We start from the raw sequence: 14134 nt of genomic DNA, 5'->3' as shown, positions 1-14134 counted from the left end.
TTTATTTCTCCACACAAGTGTTTGTCCATTTACGTTCCAGACAAACAAGAGATGGTATTTCATGCATTAAAAACGGCGAGCACTTCCACACTAAACCTTATTTGAGAGAAAACTTTAGTACAGCAACCTCTATGAGTAGCTGGAGCTGAGTATCGATACCCAGCTCTTAAAGATGTCTATGCTGCATCACTCTAAAGCTGGAGACGGCAGAATAGTAAACATAGACTGTATAGAAAAGATGGTTTTAGCCACCGTGATGTCACTAACTGGTTAAAGAAGTCTTGATTTTAATTCAAGGTTATCTCACACCATTAGCCAGCTTGGTTACCAAGTTGTTTCCATGCACTGTGCAGGTGCATTACACCGATATCTGCTAATTAGTGCAAAGTACATAACAGAATACTTTCACTCAACAAAATCCACCAACAGCACAAACACAGTACAGAGGTCCAGTTCACTCTCATTGGCTGAAGTCATCAATAATCAATAATCAAACAAATTAAAACATGTGCATAATTTGGATGCATATGGTTTTATTTATATAGTTTCATTTGTTATAATTTTTAGATTTTTGCACATTTAACTGGGCCATCTGCACTGTTTCGACCGATCATGGTGGGCCGACTTGTCCCAGTCCACACCTCTTTATACTGTTTGTGTGTAATTTAATTAATCCAAATTTTTGTTTTTGCATCATTAGTAATATGACCCGTAGGGGGTGCTATTGAGCCACAACAATTTGCCTAACAAGTTCCCCATAAAGGTTGTTTATCTGAATGTCCATAGGCCTGCTAGAAGCAGAGCTACAGGATGACCATAGTTGAAAGGTCAGGGTACTATTTTGGTTCTGCCTGTGAGGACAGTGGCAAAATGTCCCGACCAGGTCGAAGCCCAGAGCCGCTGCTGTGAACCGAGCTTTCCAAAAACTGCCTCGAGGCTTAACAGCCCGCGGCGTTTTCTGTTTCCTTGTTTTATTGTCCACTCCGACTAAATCCTCTGCAACATCAGATTCAAACTATCCTACCCCCGCCCCGCTCCCTCCTCTCCTCCCCTGCTCCCCACCTGACTGTTGGTGGGATTGTGTTGTGATACAGCTGCAGTCGTTGGGTCCAGAATAAATGGCTTTGTGTCACAGATTTAACAGGTGAATTGCTCGGACGCTTGACCGAGCGTGTCGGTCCGTCTGGCCCGCTTAATGAAACACAACCAGAGGAGGGAGAGGTGGAGGGAGGGGGTGAATGGCACCGAGCTGCAATTGAAAGCTATTTTCACCTCCCACCTCAACTCATTTACCCTCGTCCCCCCTTAACCGAGGGCCCCGGGGACGCCGCCGTCCTCCGGCTGCTGCCGCTCCTGCTAAATGAGATTGGAGTGGGGGGAGTAAACCGTCACAGGAAAACCCTGTATGTCCGGAAAAAGTAAACTTTTCCAGAATGAAGAAAAATGAGGCTGTTTTCAAATGGGTGTCCCAGCTTTTTCATTCTGATGCAATGGATTCTGTGATGGTTTTTGTAGCCGTAAAAGACGATCAGCACATAAAGAAGCTGCATTAAACCTGTTTGTAGCTAAAATGTGGTAGACAAGACAATCAGAGAGGAAAGGAGAAAAGACCACAGATGTTTGGAGCGAAAGACGGAACGAGAAACAATAGGAAGTGAAAAGTAGCAGGGGAAAAAACTCAAGGAACAAAGTGACCAGGAAGGTGGAAACAATCAACATCAAAGAGACGGCTATTAAACGCAACATATGCAGTAAGGATGAGACGAACGGAAAGCAGGAATAAGCTGAAATGTATGAAGAAATGAGCCAAATAAATATAAAGGTAATTAGAACCTGTGTTTGTTTGCTTGTTGTGTAGTTGCCGCGGGCTGTCAGCACTCAAGCTCTGAGCAGCGCCGGACTTCTGCGAATGGTCAACAAGGCGGCAGATGCAGTCAACAAGATGACCATCAAGATGAACGAGTCCGATGCTGTGAGTGACGAATAGAGAGGAAGGGGCGAAGGAGGGATGAATAGAGAGACTGAAGGATGTACAGAAAGATGGGAGAATATAAGGAAGAGAGAAAAGAAAGGAAAAAGATAATGAAGGAAGGAAAGAAGAAACTGGAGTGGGGGAATAAGGACTAATAAAGAGTGTGGAGAGGTACTACTGAAAATGAGGAATGAAAAAAGATTAAGAAGGGTGAAATGAGAAGGAGGGACCAAAATGGGAAGTGATAATAAAAGAAATGCATTTTAAAATATAAGGTGTGGGTAGAAATGAATAGGGAAAAGATGGAGGAGGGAGAAAGAAGGAAGTATAAACAGATGGTAGTGAGCTAGTAACTTAAGGAGGGACAGGAAGGACAAAAAGACAGAAGATTGAGAAAAATAAAGGAAGGAAACGCAAAAGAAATCTGGAAGTGGGGCGGAGCTGGGGGAAGGAAGGAATGAATGTAAAGCAAAGCAGGAAAATGAAATAAGGAAGGAAAGAAACAGCTGGATGAGCAAAGAATTGGAAATGGGGGCGGAGGTGAAAGTGACAAGAAAAGGGAAATAAAGTAGGAAAGATAAGAGTAAGGAATGAAAATCAGATGGGAACACTGGATAAATGAAGACTGTTTTCATGGCTGGGTGTGTCTGTGTTTGTGTCAGTGGTTTGAGGAGAAGCAGCAGCATTTTGAGAATCTGGACGTTCAGTTGAGGAAACTTCACACCAGCGTGGAGTCTCTGGTCTGTCACAGGAAAGGTACGCTTAGTGTTTACCAAAACAAATGTTCTCTTTGACACTGTCTTCTTATCTTATCCTGAGTCTATCCTGAGGCTGAAAACTGTATTAAGCCCAACAAAAGAAAACAAGAAAGTTTTTAACATAGAAGTTAAATTAAAAGTTCTGATAAAATGTCCGAACTCTTCCTCTGCTTGTGAGTAGAGACCCTGTAAAGTGGCTGACTCTTAAAGTCCTCCTCTCGCTCCCCTCCAGAGCTATCCGTGAACACGGCGCAGTTTGCCAAGTCGGCGGCCATGTTGGGGAACAGCGAGGACCACACAGCTTTGTCTCGGGCTCTGTCCCAGCTGGCTGAGGTGGAGGAGAAGATCGATCAGCTGCACCAGGACCAGGCCAACGCTGACTTCTACCTTTTCTCCGAGCTGCTGGGTGACTACGTCCGCCTGCTCACCGCCGTGAAGGTACCACTCACGACTGCTGAAGGTTTCCACTACAAACGAATGAGAGGTTAATCAGGACGTGCTGGAGCTAAGAAGCATAGAACTACATCTGAGCGACCAGATGTAGCTCAAGACTGTATGTCTGATAAATGGAGGATAAAACGATAGAAAGTGACATTTTTTTGTTTGTTTTTTAGCTTATTTTCTTCAATAAGCTTTTCATTTTTTCATCGTTACAAATAAGAATGTGTTCTTAATGACCTGGCTGCATAAAGGTTACAGCACTGCGCCATCTTGTGGTACAAATGGGTTTTAGACTAATTCACATTACAGACTTGTTGGTCACAGCAGTTGTTTCTTCATGTTCTTTTGAGAGCTTTTGTTAATTTTTGATGGTTTTAAGTACAGAAATTACAATAAGTGTGTGTGTGTTTGCTCAGGGTGTGTTTGATCACCGTATGAAGACGTGGCAGAAGTGGCAGGACAGTCAGATGTTGCTGCAGAAGAAACGGGAAGCTGAAGCCAAACTGCAGTTCACCAACAAACCAGACAAACTGCAGCAGGCCAAAGACGAGATCAAAGAGGTAAGACGGTCGTTTTGTGAAACATCACCAAAAATAACATTTACTATGATAGAAATGACAAAATATCCCATTAGAACACACGGGATCATCCCATTTTTGATATTTTTGCTCATCTGGTCATCAAAACTGTTGCTTTTGTTTTGTTTTTTGTTTTTTTATGCAATGATTTTCAGAATTCAGAGTTTGAAAGCACACCCACACCCACACCGTGTCATCTGACATCTTTGTTTTGCCACACAAAGGCACTTTTTGTGCATTAGTCACAACTCTACTTTACATATTAGAACTTTCAGCAAATAATCTGAATTTGGTTATAATATTAAAAAAGTAAGACATTTCATTGTGTTTGGGGGGTTAAAGCAGCAACATCCACCTGTTGCAGACTCTGTGTCAAAGTTAGATCAGCTGTGTTTTGGGTAATCTTACAATTTATGAAATTTATGTGGCTTTTTTATTTCTTTTAAATCAACCCGTTTTGTTCACTTCTTTTTTCTGTCACTTTGCCGAACGCTTAATCGCCGTCCAGCTGTTGGTCTTGCTGCTTTTGATTCAGACGCAGCACTCGCTTGAAGCCAAATTTCAGAGGAAATGCTTGATTTCCAAATTCCTCTGTCTTACCTGGCACCACCTTATCATTAGCCAGCTTCTCCCAAAAGACTGATAGCTTTTATGATACTGTTAGCTCTGTTTTCTGTAGTTGGTGAGCTGCCTGCACAGGAGCGTCGTTTTAACATCCTCGCTGTCAGTCAAGGCCTCTGATGCGTCACCCTCTAATAATTCCGTCTAGTTTCCAAAATGTAAACACGACACACATAATTTTTTAAAATTTTATTTATATTGCTCGCTTTTTTTTCCTCTGATCTCATATTGCCATCTTTATTCCACCTGGACAAAATTCCCGTCTAATTACTTTCTAAGGTTGGGTTTTTACTCTGAAACCCTTCCGAGTATGATAAAAACATATAGTGTCGTTCAGGAGAGACTCTCCTCTCTCTGTGGTTTTGTTTCTGATGGGATGCCCGGTCAGGTCGAATAAATGCACCTTCACGGTTCATTCATGTGAAAACATTTTTTTCTTTTCGTCCGCAGACTTCACTTGAACTCGGTACGACAAACAAGAGCAGAAGAGAACAGAAAAGTACTTTATTAGAGCGTCTGTTGAAGCTGTCACCACACAAATTCATCCTCCGTGCTGTCTGTCAGGATTCAGCTCACACACACACACAAACAGAGACGGTCGGAGGGGGGGGGTCTGCGCATTAGAGCCGAGCAGCTGTCAGATGTGGGGTTTTGGGTGGAGAAAGGGGGGAGTTTTTTGGGTGAGGTGGGGGAGGCTGTCAGAAGCTGCAGACGAGGACAGATCGCAGTAGAGTTACAACCAACATTTATTTGGAGCCGACGAGAGTTTTGCCGCCTGTCAGGAGTCGGGTTTTGGTTCACGCTTTGACAACAGCCAACAGAAAACACACACGAGCTTTTTCTAAAGTCCAGAAAAAGAGTTTTACAGCACGCTGCTGCTGCTGAACCGCTGCTGCTCAACCACCGCTGCACACATCATGTTAAATGTTGACTGAGCTCTGCTGGATTTTAGGTAAATCTGTTTTATCCAATCCCAGCGCTTCATTTAAAGAGAACTTAAAATCAGGGATGTCCTTTTTTTTTTCTTTTGTTTTTTTTAGTAAATATTTATTTATTTATTTTTAAGTTTCTATTAGTTTTTTGTAATTTGTGTATTTCTCTGTGCCCATGCTTGCAGCATTAGTGATGTGGAAGAAACATTTCTGAAAGATTACATAAGGAAGGAAGTTGACTGTGGAGCTTAATGGGTCTCTACTTTACTGCTATCCATTAAAAACAACAGCTGTCGTGAACAATCAACACAAAGTGAATCATATTGGTTTTTTTAATATAATGTCAGAGTGAAAGGAAGTTGTTTTTAAAAGCTATGACGGAGCTGAACCTCCATATTGCAGATCAAGATGAATAATCACACAAAAAGAAATGCAGTATATCAGAGGTTATGGTTTAATAGCTCATGACTGGGTCTTTATATCCATAACTGAATGCTGTTTGACCTAAACAGAGTCTGATAAAAGTTGCCCCCATGTGTGTTAATTTTGACCAAGATTTCTTACTGCACTTCTACTTCCTCTCACTCCTTCAGCGGTTTGTTTTGTTTATATTCCACTTGGCTTCTTTATTCTAACACACAGAATTAACTTCAAACCTGAATGTCATCATAAGTTTTCCTGGAAAAAGGATGCACAGTGGATGTAGCAATAAAAGCTTTCTTGTACATTTATGGCCACATTAATAGTGTGCTATGATACAGGAGTCTATTTAATGTCAGTATGACTCAGTAGATGAAAATCAACTATGAAAATTATGTATAATTGGTGTTATTTTGGGCTGAAGTTTCCTCTGTCACAGAGATGTGGACTAGTCTTTGGTGAACAGTCAGATTTTTAACCCACACTGCCCCCTGTGGGCAACACACTGAAATAACTATCAGAGTCTGTGAATCAGGAGTCTGTTGAGAGTTTTTTCCTAAAATAATCTAAATAATCTTTTTTTTGCACCAACACATTTTTTTTCCACACTCAATTATTATTTTATAACACAAATGATCATTTCTGAGTCATTTTATTCCCATTTTTTAAAAAAGCTTTTATTCTTTCTAATTAATTTGTCTTTTTTTTAAAGAGTTGCATGAATGGTTTGATCATTTTTATGCTTAACAACATTTGATCCTTATTATTTAAAGGTAAAGAAAAAAAAAAGAGCATGAAGGAAAATTTTGGGGACACAATTACTAATAATTAACCTGAAATAATTAATTAGTTCATTTCCAAATTAACAGGATATTTTAACAGACTTTTCAATTTTTCGATTAAGGGCTTTCTTCAGTTTAGGAAACTTGATGTTGTTTTATAAGAAATTAGTCTTCATCCGGTGTGATGTTTAACACATTACAGCTAAAACAAAATTATATTATATATAGATTCATTTTTTTTTGGTGGTGATTTCCTTTCTTCACTAGATGAGATCAGAAGCTTCGTATTTAGAAACCATTCTCGGTGAAAGACGCTCACTCTTCATCTTTTCCAGCCGTGGTACGAGAGCCTTTTAAGGAACTCACTCGTTCTGCTTGTGTTTGCACTACAGGGACCAGAGGGACCTGGGTCTAAATTAAGTTCTGTAGGATCGTTTTACTCTTTTAAAAATGCCTCTTCTGAGGTTGTGGTGCTTACTGATTGTTTTATTTTTCCCCAGTTTTATATCAGATTATTTTTGGTTTGTTTGAGTAACTACAGTTAAGGAATAAAGTAACCAGATTACATAAATAGTGGAGACAAAATCCTTCCTCTCTGTACTCTCATGTCTACACCTGTCTGCAGACATCTTCACCAAGTCCATCTACACAAACCCATGTACATTAAAAATGATATGCATTTAATTTAACACTTATTTTTCTTGTAAAACAGAGAAAAACAGGAAGGAAACCATTCCTTCCAACAACTTAAAATCCAAGACTTCATCTTTATTTCTCTCTCTATATTTATATAGAGAGAGATATTTTATACTAATTTAGTTTGCATACAAAAATAATTAGGATGGGCCTTTTCAAGAGGATTTGGCTACATATTCAACACAAAAACTTTCTAGATGGAGAGGCTACATGTTTTTCTTATTTCCTGAGACATATATGCTGTTACAGTGGTGCATGCTCAAGTTTCAAATGAGGTCAGTATATGGGCAAAATCCCTGTGAGCCAAAAGCTCAGGCTTCACACCGCGCTAATCTGTCTTGGCTCTTAATGGTGTCAGTGAGCGCAGATATCCCATATACGGTCATCTCGGGCACAAAGAGCCCTCACCAACCTGCTGTTCAGACCTTTGGTTTGTTTGGGGCAGTCGTTCAAAAGTTGGTTTAAACGAAGGGTGTCCTTAAAGGGGAGGGCCCAAAACTTGTTTCAGATAGTTAGCGGGTACGCTGGAACACAATGCACCCCCCAAGATGAAGATTATTTTAAACTATGAGTCATGAAAAGCTAATCTAGAAGAAGCCAGAAATGTTTAAACCTTTTTGTCATCATGTTTACTACTGATCTTTTATGATGATGTCATTTTGGCCATTTGCCTGCTGGAGCAGTACAACAAAAACTGGCAAAAAAGACATCACAAGTATTCAAAGCATTTAAAAGAAAAAATTTAGGATGTTAGTGAATGTCTGGTGGATGGACGGATGTTTTCTAGAACAATAAAAGCTGTTTTGTATTACATTAGAAATATTTTATACACTGATTACACTTTTAAAATTACATGTTAATTAGTGAACTTTTTGCTCCTCCTTCCAGTCTTTATGCTAAGTTAGGCTAACATCATCATAATGAACACACAGATTTATGTTTTAGAGCCATCTGAATATTTCAGTCCTTAAAATACTTTAGATTTTTCAATGAATGTGTCACATTAGATAAAATCACGAGCGAGACGTATGAAAATACAGTAACATGATCAAAGTGTTTAATTAAATCTGCAACTATCTAACTAGACATAAGTTGATAAATTATGTAACGACATGCTCAGCATTTTTATTTTGTGTTGGAGGGAGGATTTCCTTTCCTTTCAGTGCCTGCATTTCTCCTCGGTGTTTTTGCTCATGTCTCTGGATCTTCCTCTATGATTTTGGAAGCTCTGAGCATTTTTTTCCCTGCCTCTTAACTTTTGTTGCATTTTTCCTGCCATGCCTTCCTGCAACCAGGAGATTGAGGAGGTAGGACCTGCCCTGTCTGTCTGTCCATCCATCTCTGTGTTCACTTGCCCGACCGCCTGCTTCACACCTTTGAGTTGCTTCTCTTTGCTGTTTAGTTCTCATATTTATCAGTATTCATTTGTGGCATATTGTCATGTTACCCCTTTTTTCTGTTTTGCTGTTATGGCCCGTCACATGAATCAGACCGTCAATCTGAGGAGTTTTCTTACAGCCATCAGGCTTTGAACCAGTTTAAAGTTTCTCTCTTTGGGACCAAATGTTGACTCAAACCTTTCAGTGAATGGACAAACTCTTTCATGTGACATCGAGTAGTCTAGTGATACCCAACCAGACACGCTTGTACCACAGATCAGGTTAGCTTTGGTGATTTGAGCCATCTGCAGCTATTGAGACTGAGAATGCCCAACTTAAGTGTGGATTAAATGTTAAGCATACAGGAAAAAATGGTAGCTAAATCAAATAAAAAGCCAAAAGTACCTTATTAATTATTCAAATAAACAATGCTAGCTGGGACAAAGTGCCTTATTTATATGAAAGCAAGCTATGAATTACAGACTGAATGTTCAGTTGTCTGAAAAATATCATCGAAATCTGGCTTTTATATAATTAGTGGTGTTAGTATTCAGTTTCAATTGAATTAAATGAGAATATTTGCGACCTTATCTAACGGGTACATCCGGCAGGAAGGTTGGGAATCGCTGATCTAATCAAAGTCTTTATAAGCATCCTCACAGCTTACACCATAGTTTGTTTTCTTGACCACATAACACATAATAATTTAGTTAAGTTTCATTGTTGTTTTATCCTTTTTAAAGACTTACTGAACTACAACTGTCTGTTAATTAAATATTAGTAACCTTAATAAAAAAACATGTAAAGTATAAAAGTCAGCTCTGCTGAGTCAGTTCTTAACAGGGAAATGTGATTTAGGTCTAAGCTCTTTACGAAAACAAATAAAATGCTAAAGTCTTCTTTTTGAGCACCGGATCAAAGATCAGGATGAAAAATAAAAGTATGACATTAATTTGTTTCCTGTATTAGCTTAAAATGTATATAAAAAATATATTTTCACAGTCAGTCATTCATTTAAACATTATTTTGTGTTCTTAATTCTTTTTTTTCTTTTTTTTACTTCACTTTAACTAAACTCACCTTTCACCTTTGCTGGTAACTGAATCACAACAACAACAAACATTAACACAAAGGAAACTAGTTTGTATACAACACTTTCGTTTATGTACGACTAAATAGTTCTTCCTGTTATATTCAGGGCGCAGAAATGTTGGCGTGAAAAATATCGTGTAGGTGAACCTGTTACTGACATAATCAGTGTTCAGGTATTTGCAATGTGTCAAATATGCTCACAACCTTTCCTGTGATAGATCCCATTCCAAATCATAGATCCCATTCCAAATCAAGTCCCAGTTGGATTTACTTCAGAATATTGTTTCTGTTCCAGCTTTTCCAGCAGGAGTTTAATAGACAAAGTGGGCATTTTCAAATTTCATGCTTAAGATACATACAAGTTACAGATGCACATAAGTCAAATCTGAAATTTTTTTGGTTAAAATATGTCTGTAAACTTCAAACTATCAGTAACAACATCAGTAATTACTGATTGGTATTGTCATATTGTTTTTTTCTTATTTAAACTGGCATGTAAAATCAGTCATCTAGAATAATACTAATTATGATGCAGTTTAAAGCTGCACTTTTGCAGAAAGGCATTAAACACTTAATAATAACCAGCAATGTTTCTAAAATATGACAATGAAATTTAGAATTACAGAAATATTCTAAATGTAGAATTTTCCCTTTTCCCTTTTCCCTTTTTTGTATGCATGTGTGTTTCAGCTGGAAGGGAAGGTCCAGCAGGGCGAGAGAGATTTTGAGCAGATTTCCAAAACCATCCGCAAAGAAGTCAGCAGGTTTGAGGTGCGTGGGTGAATGTGACTATGAGTCGGTGAACTGTTAAATGATGAAATGAGGTGGGCAAATAAATATACTTTTTATGTCATTTTCTAACAGAAAGAGAGAGTGAAGGACTTTAAAACAATCATTATCAAATACCTGGAGTCTCTGGTTCAGACACAACAGCAGGTAAACAAAACTGTTAGTGACATTTTTCATCATAACTAAAATACTCTCGAAATGCTAAACTTTAAATTAAAAAAAAACTTTTGTGTTAAACTTTTCATTTTCATTTTCATTGATATGAAAATTAAAAAATGTTTCATTTTCATTTGAACAAAATGCATATTTTTTGTGTAAAAACTGTCTGAAAATTGCACTTTTTCAGAAAAAGTAATTACATATTTAGAATATGAGATAAAATAAATTGCATATCTGAGGACTGATGTCAAGCTATAAATTTTGGTGCCTTTTATTTGACCAAAAAAGATTAAAAACATGGATTCTAATTTAGAATATAAGTAGTTGTATACTTTATACAAATATTTAGCACTTGTCTCCATTTTAACTGTTATTTTGGGAACAGTTATGCAGTTAAAAGTAAGGAAATTACAACCCAAAACCAAAACAACAAAACTGGCACCTACAGGCTTCCATATAGTGTGAATGGAACGAACAAGTTTTCCATAAAAATGAAAGAAAATGCATAAAATGCACGTTTGTCTCCTAACTGAATATTTCTTCACTTTTTTTCCTCTTTCAGCTGATAAAATACTGGGAGGCTTTCTTACCTGAAGCCAAGGCAATCTCATAGAATCCGATCTACTCACGGACAGTCCTGACTGGCTCTGGTCAAACTACACTACCCATAATGCACATGTCCTCCTGGGTCCTTCCTGCTCCTCCTTATTAAGATCAGAGTAAAGAAGAGAAGTGAGGCAGCAAATCAGCTGAAATCTGATTATCGCGATGTTTAACTCCCCCCCCCCCCCCCCCCCCCCTTCCTCGCTGTGCTGCGTTCATGTCACGACTGAGGCTTTGGAACATTTAGAATAATACCTTAGGAATGCTGATACACCAAAACTGATTTCTGAGTTCCCTTATTCATTTTTATGAAGTCTAAAATCTGCAGGGAGCGATTCTTTGGGTTGGAAAGTCGTGTTTTCGTAATAATGTGAACGCAGCACGGGTTATGGCCCTGGTGAACTTTCTTTTCTTTCTTTCTTTTTTCTTTTTTTTTTTTAAACATTCTGGTTGATTTTGTTTCTTTCCTCGTTGTGCATGAGGAAAAAGGTGATTGCAGAAAGCTATTTAAGGGCTTTTTACACAATAATGATCAATACTCAAACTTTTAACTAAAGAAAGTTTTTTTTCTCCATAAGCTTAGCATTTGAAGGCATGTTTCCACCTTAAAAATGTGGAACGTAATTCACATATGTTAAAGATTTGAACTGATAAAACAAGATATTCCCTTAAATAAATAAATAAATAAATAAATAAATAAATGAAAAATAAATTGGCAATTTTGAAAAAAGGAATTCATAAGAACAGTTTCTTTGAAGAAAGCGTTTTGATCCTCTCAACCGAAATATTGTGTCTTTAGTTAAATTAAGAAATTTACATTTCATTTCTTTTCTGGTTTTCTACTACCCACGAGTGCTGGCAGTTAAGGATGTTAGGATTTCTGCACCTCCAACTTTAATCTGCCATTCCCAGTGACCTGTGGGGAAAAACAAACAGGACCCCTATGCCCAGCTTACCTTATCGCCAGTTAGATTTCATCCAGTTTAAGTCACCAGTTTATTTTACTGAAGGAAGTTTTTACCTGTTTTTTTAAACAGTTCAAACTGCTGAGTCAGAATATGTGCTTTTATTTTGGAGTTTGGATCATGAGCTGTGAAACCGATCCAGAGTACGTGATCAAGGACGACCGACTGCATCGCGTTTGTGTATTGTGTCTTGTTACCTCCTGCCACCTGTTCTTTCACTTCCTCTCATTCCTTTCAGAACAAGAGCCTGTGTTTTTGTTGCTGTATGATCGTAAGTGAAGGCAACATTTTCTGTTTCTGTCCTCTCTGAGCCAACAAGAGCAGAGAAGGAAGACTCTCACATGCCGGTTTGGTTCATTGCTGTTCTCGAGAAATTATGGATGGAAGTTTCTGAACAAAAACTTTTAGACAGTTTTTTTGGGCAGTTAGTTTGAAACCCTTTTGAATATGAATAGACTAATACGCTTCAGTGGACACTGTGACATAAAAAACACTTTCTTCTTTTAATATTTTCCACCTTTTCATGACAAATTTACCAAATTTCTTGGCCAAAAAATTTCAGATTATCTGAAAATTTCAACTTACTAATTCAAACTTCTGAGAAAATTAGTTTTCTTTTGCTTCTCCCAATTCTAATGTGAATCTACAAGAGCTGCAATTTCGAATGAAACATTAGTAGCCATAAAAAAATGTGAATGTTGATTTTCTTACGACTTGAAATCATTATACGAATAAACGATAATGCGAGAATGCCCCTCTGTGGCAGATTTTCTCTATCTCTGTGAAATCATGCTTAATATGCGGTTAATTAGTACCTAATGAAGCTTCAGTGTGAACTGGGCCTTGGTGGCTTTCTTCCTGCTGCTCATGTTCAGCGCAGAGAGGAGACTTTAAGGTTTTGAGTTTTAAATTTAACAAGAACTGATTAAATCAATCAGAAACTGCTTGTTAGTATTTCTGAGTTTTGGAAGCTTGTGGTGTTCCAAGCTCTTCATTACAGATGAAGGATTTCCTTTAGGGAATGATAATAAATCTGAAGTTCGGAGCGTCTGAGTAGTTTCAGGCCTGGTGGAGGTGAGACTTTGTCAGCTGACTGAGTAGGTGTCCGTCCAGAGATCAGCCTCAGACTGTGAGATTTATTTTTTACTCTTTGTTAATTAAGGTGACGACTTCAAAATCCTGCAGAATATGACCTTGATTTTATTTTTTGTTGAATTCAAAGAACACTTTGCTGTCCAACGTCTGTCATAAAATCTACAAATCAGATATTTTAGCTTATTTGATACAAGCAGAACGTAAAACTGGAATTACTTTTGATTTTGACTTTTCTTTTGGTGCTCAGCCCACATTACTCCTCAGTCTTAAATTCTACAAAACTATGTTGATTGTTGTGCTTTTGTTCATGTTTTGTTCCTCATTTCCTGCCACCAAATGATGTGCAATGGTTGAGAACTTTATTTGATTTTAGTTTTTGTTTAGTTTTTGTTTTTTTCACTGATGATGAAATGCTTTATCTGCTGAGATTTTTTTTAAGCCATTTTGGTTTTGATGTGACATTCCTGAAGTGTGACAGAGCAAACGTTTGAGTACAATAAAGGAATGTATCTCATCCACGGTTGGACTGGGTTTCAATTATTTATCTTCTGATTGGTTAAGCATCAGTTTATTTTCATTTTTAAAGTAAACCTAGGCTTTAACTTATTGTAAGGCTTGTAAAAGCTTACTGCTGTGATTGTATAACAAACAGTATAGGTCAGATAATAAACTGAGGTTAATTGATTCAGTAAGATTATTATATATTATTAAATTACAGTAAGATTATCATTATTATGAGCTTTTGTGTTTCATGTGTTTTTTCCTAATGACTTTAGATAAGTATATTTAAATCAAACTTAAAGAGGTCATTCAAACCAAGTTTGAAGTTTCTCAGTTTTCACAGCATATTCT

The 14134-nt window shown here is 37.8% G+C and overlaps 1 protein-coding gene across 3 annotated transcripts in view; it reads left to right on the top strand.

Annotated features, from left to right (window-relative positions):
* snx2 (sorting nexin 2) overlaps positions 1–13796 on the top strand; it is a 28894-nt gene extending 15098 nt beyond the window's left edge. For 2 of the 3 annotated variants that reach the window (XM_085180170.1, XM_085180169.1), the window contains 8 exons: positions 1859–1972; positions 2635–2728; positions 2963–3168; positions 3588–3731; positions 8496–8507; positions 10362–10442; positions 10536–10607; positions 11182–13796. In XM_085180170.1, coding sequence (XP_085036296.1) covers positions 1859–1972; positions 2635–2728; positions 2963–3168; positions 3588–3731; positions 8496–8507; positions 10362–10442; positions 10536–10607; positions 11182–11232 — 774 coding nt within the window. In that variant the 3' untranslated portion in view covers positions 11233–13796. The remainder of the gene's footprint in view (positions 1–1858; positions 1973–2634; positions 2729–2962; positions 3169–3587; positions 3732–8495; positions 8508–10361; positions 10443–10535; positions 10608–11181) is intronic. The other variant, XM_085180171.1, reaches the window with a different exon arrangement.
* The last annotated feature ends 338 nt before the right edge of the window (positions 13797–14134 follow it).

The sequence above is a fragment of the Neolamprologus multifasciatus genome, chromosome 12 (genome assembly GCF_963576455.1).
Source record: "Neolamprologus multifasciatus chromosome 12, fNeoMul1.2, whole genome shotgun sequence".
NCBI lineage: Eukaryota > Metazoa > Chordata > Actinopteri > Cichliformes > Cichlidae > Neolamprologus > Neolamprologus multifasciatus.
This window is presented reverse-complemented; position numbering and strand designations above follow the sequence as displayed.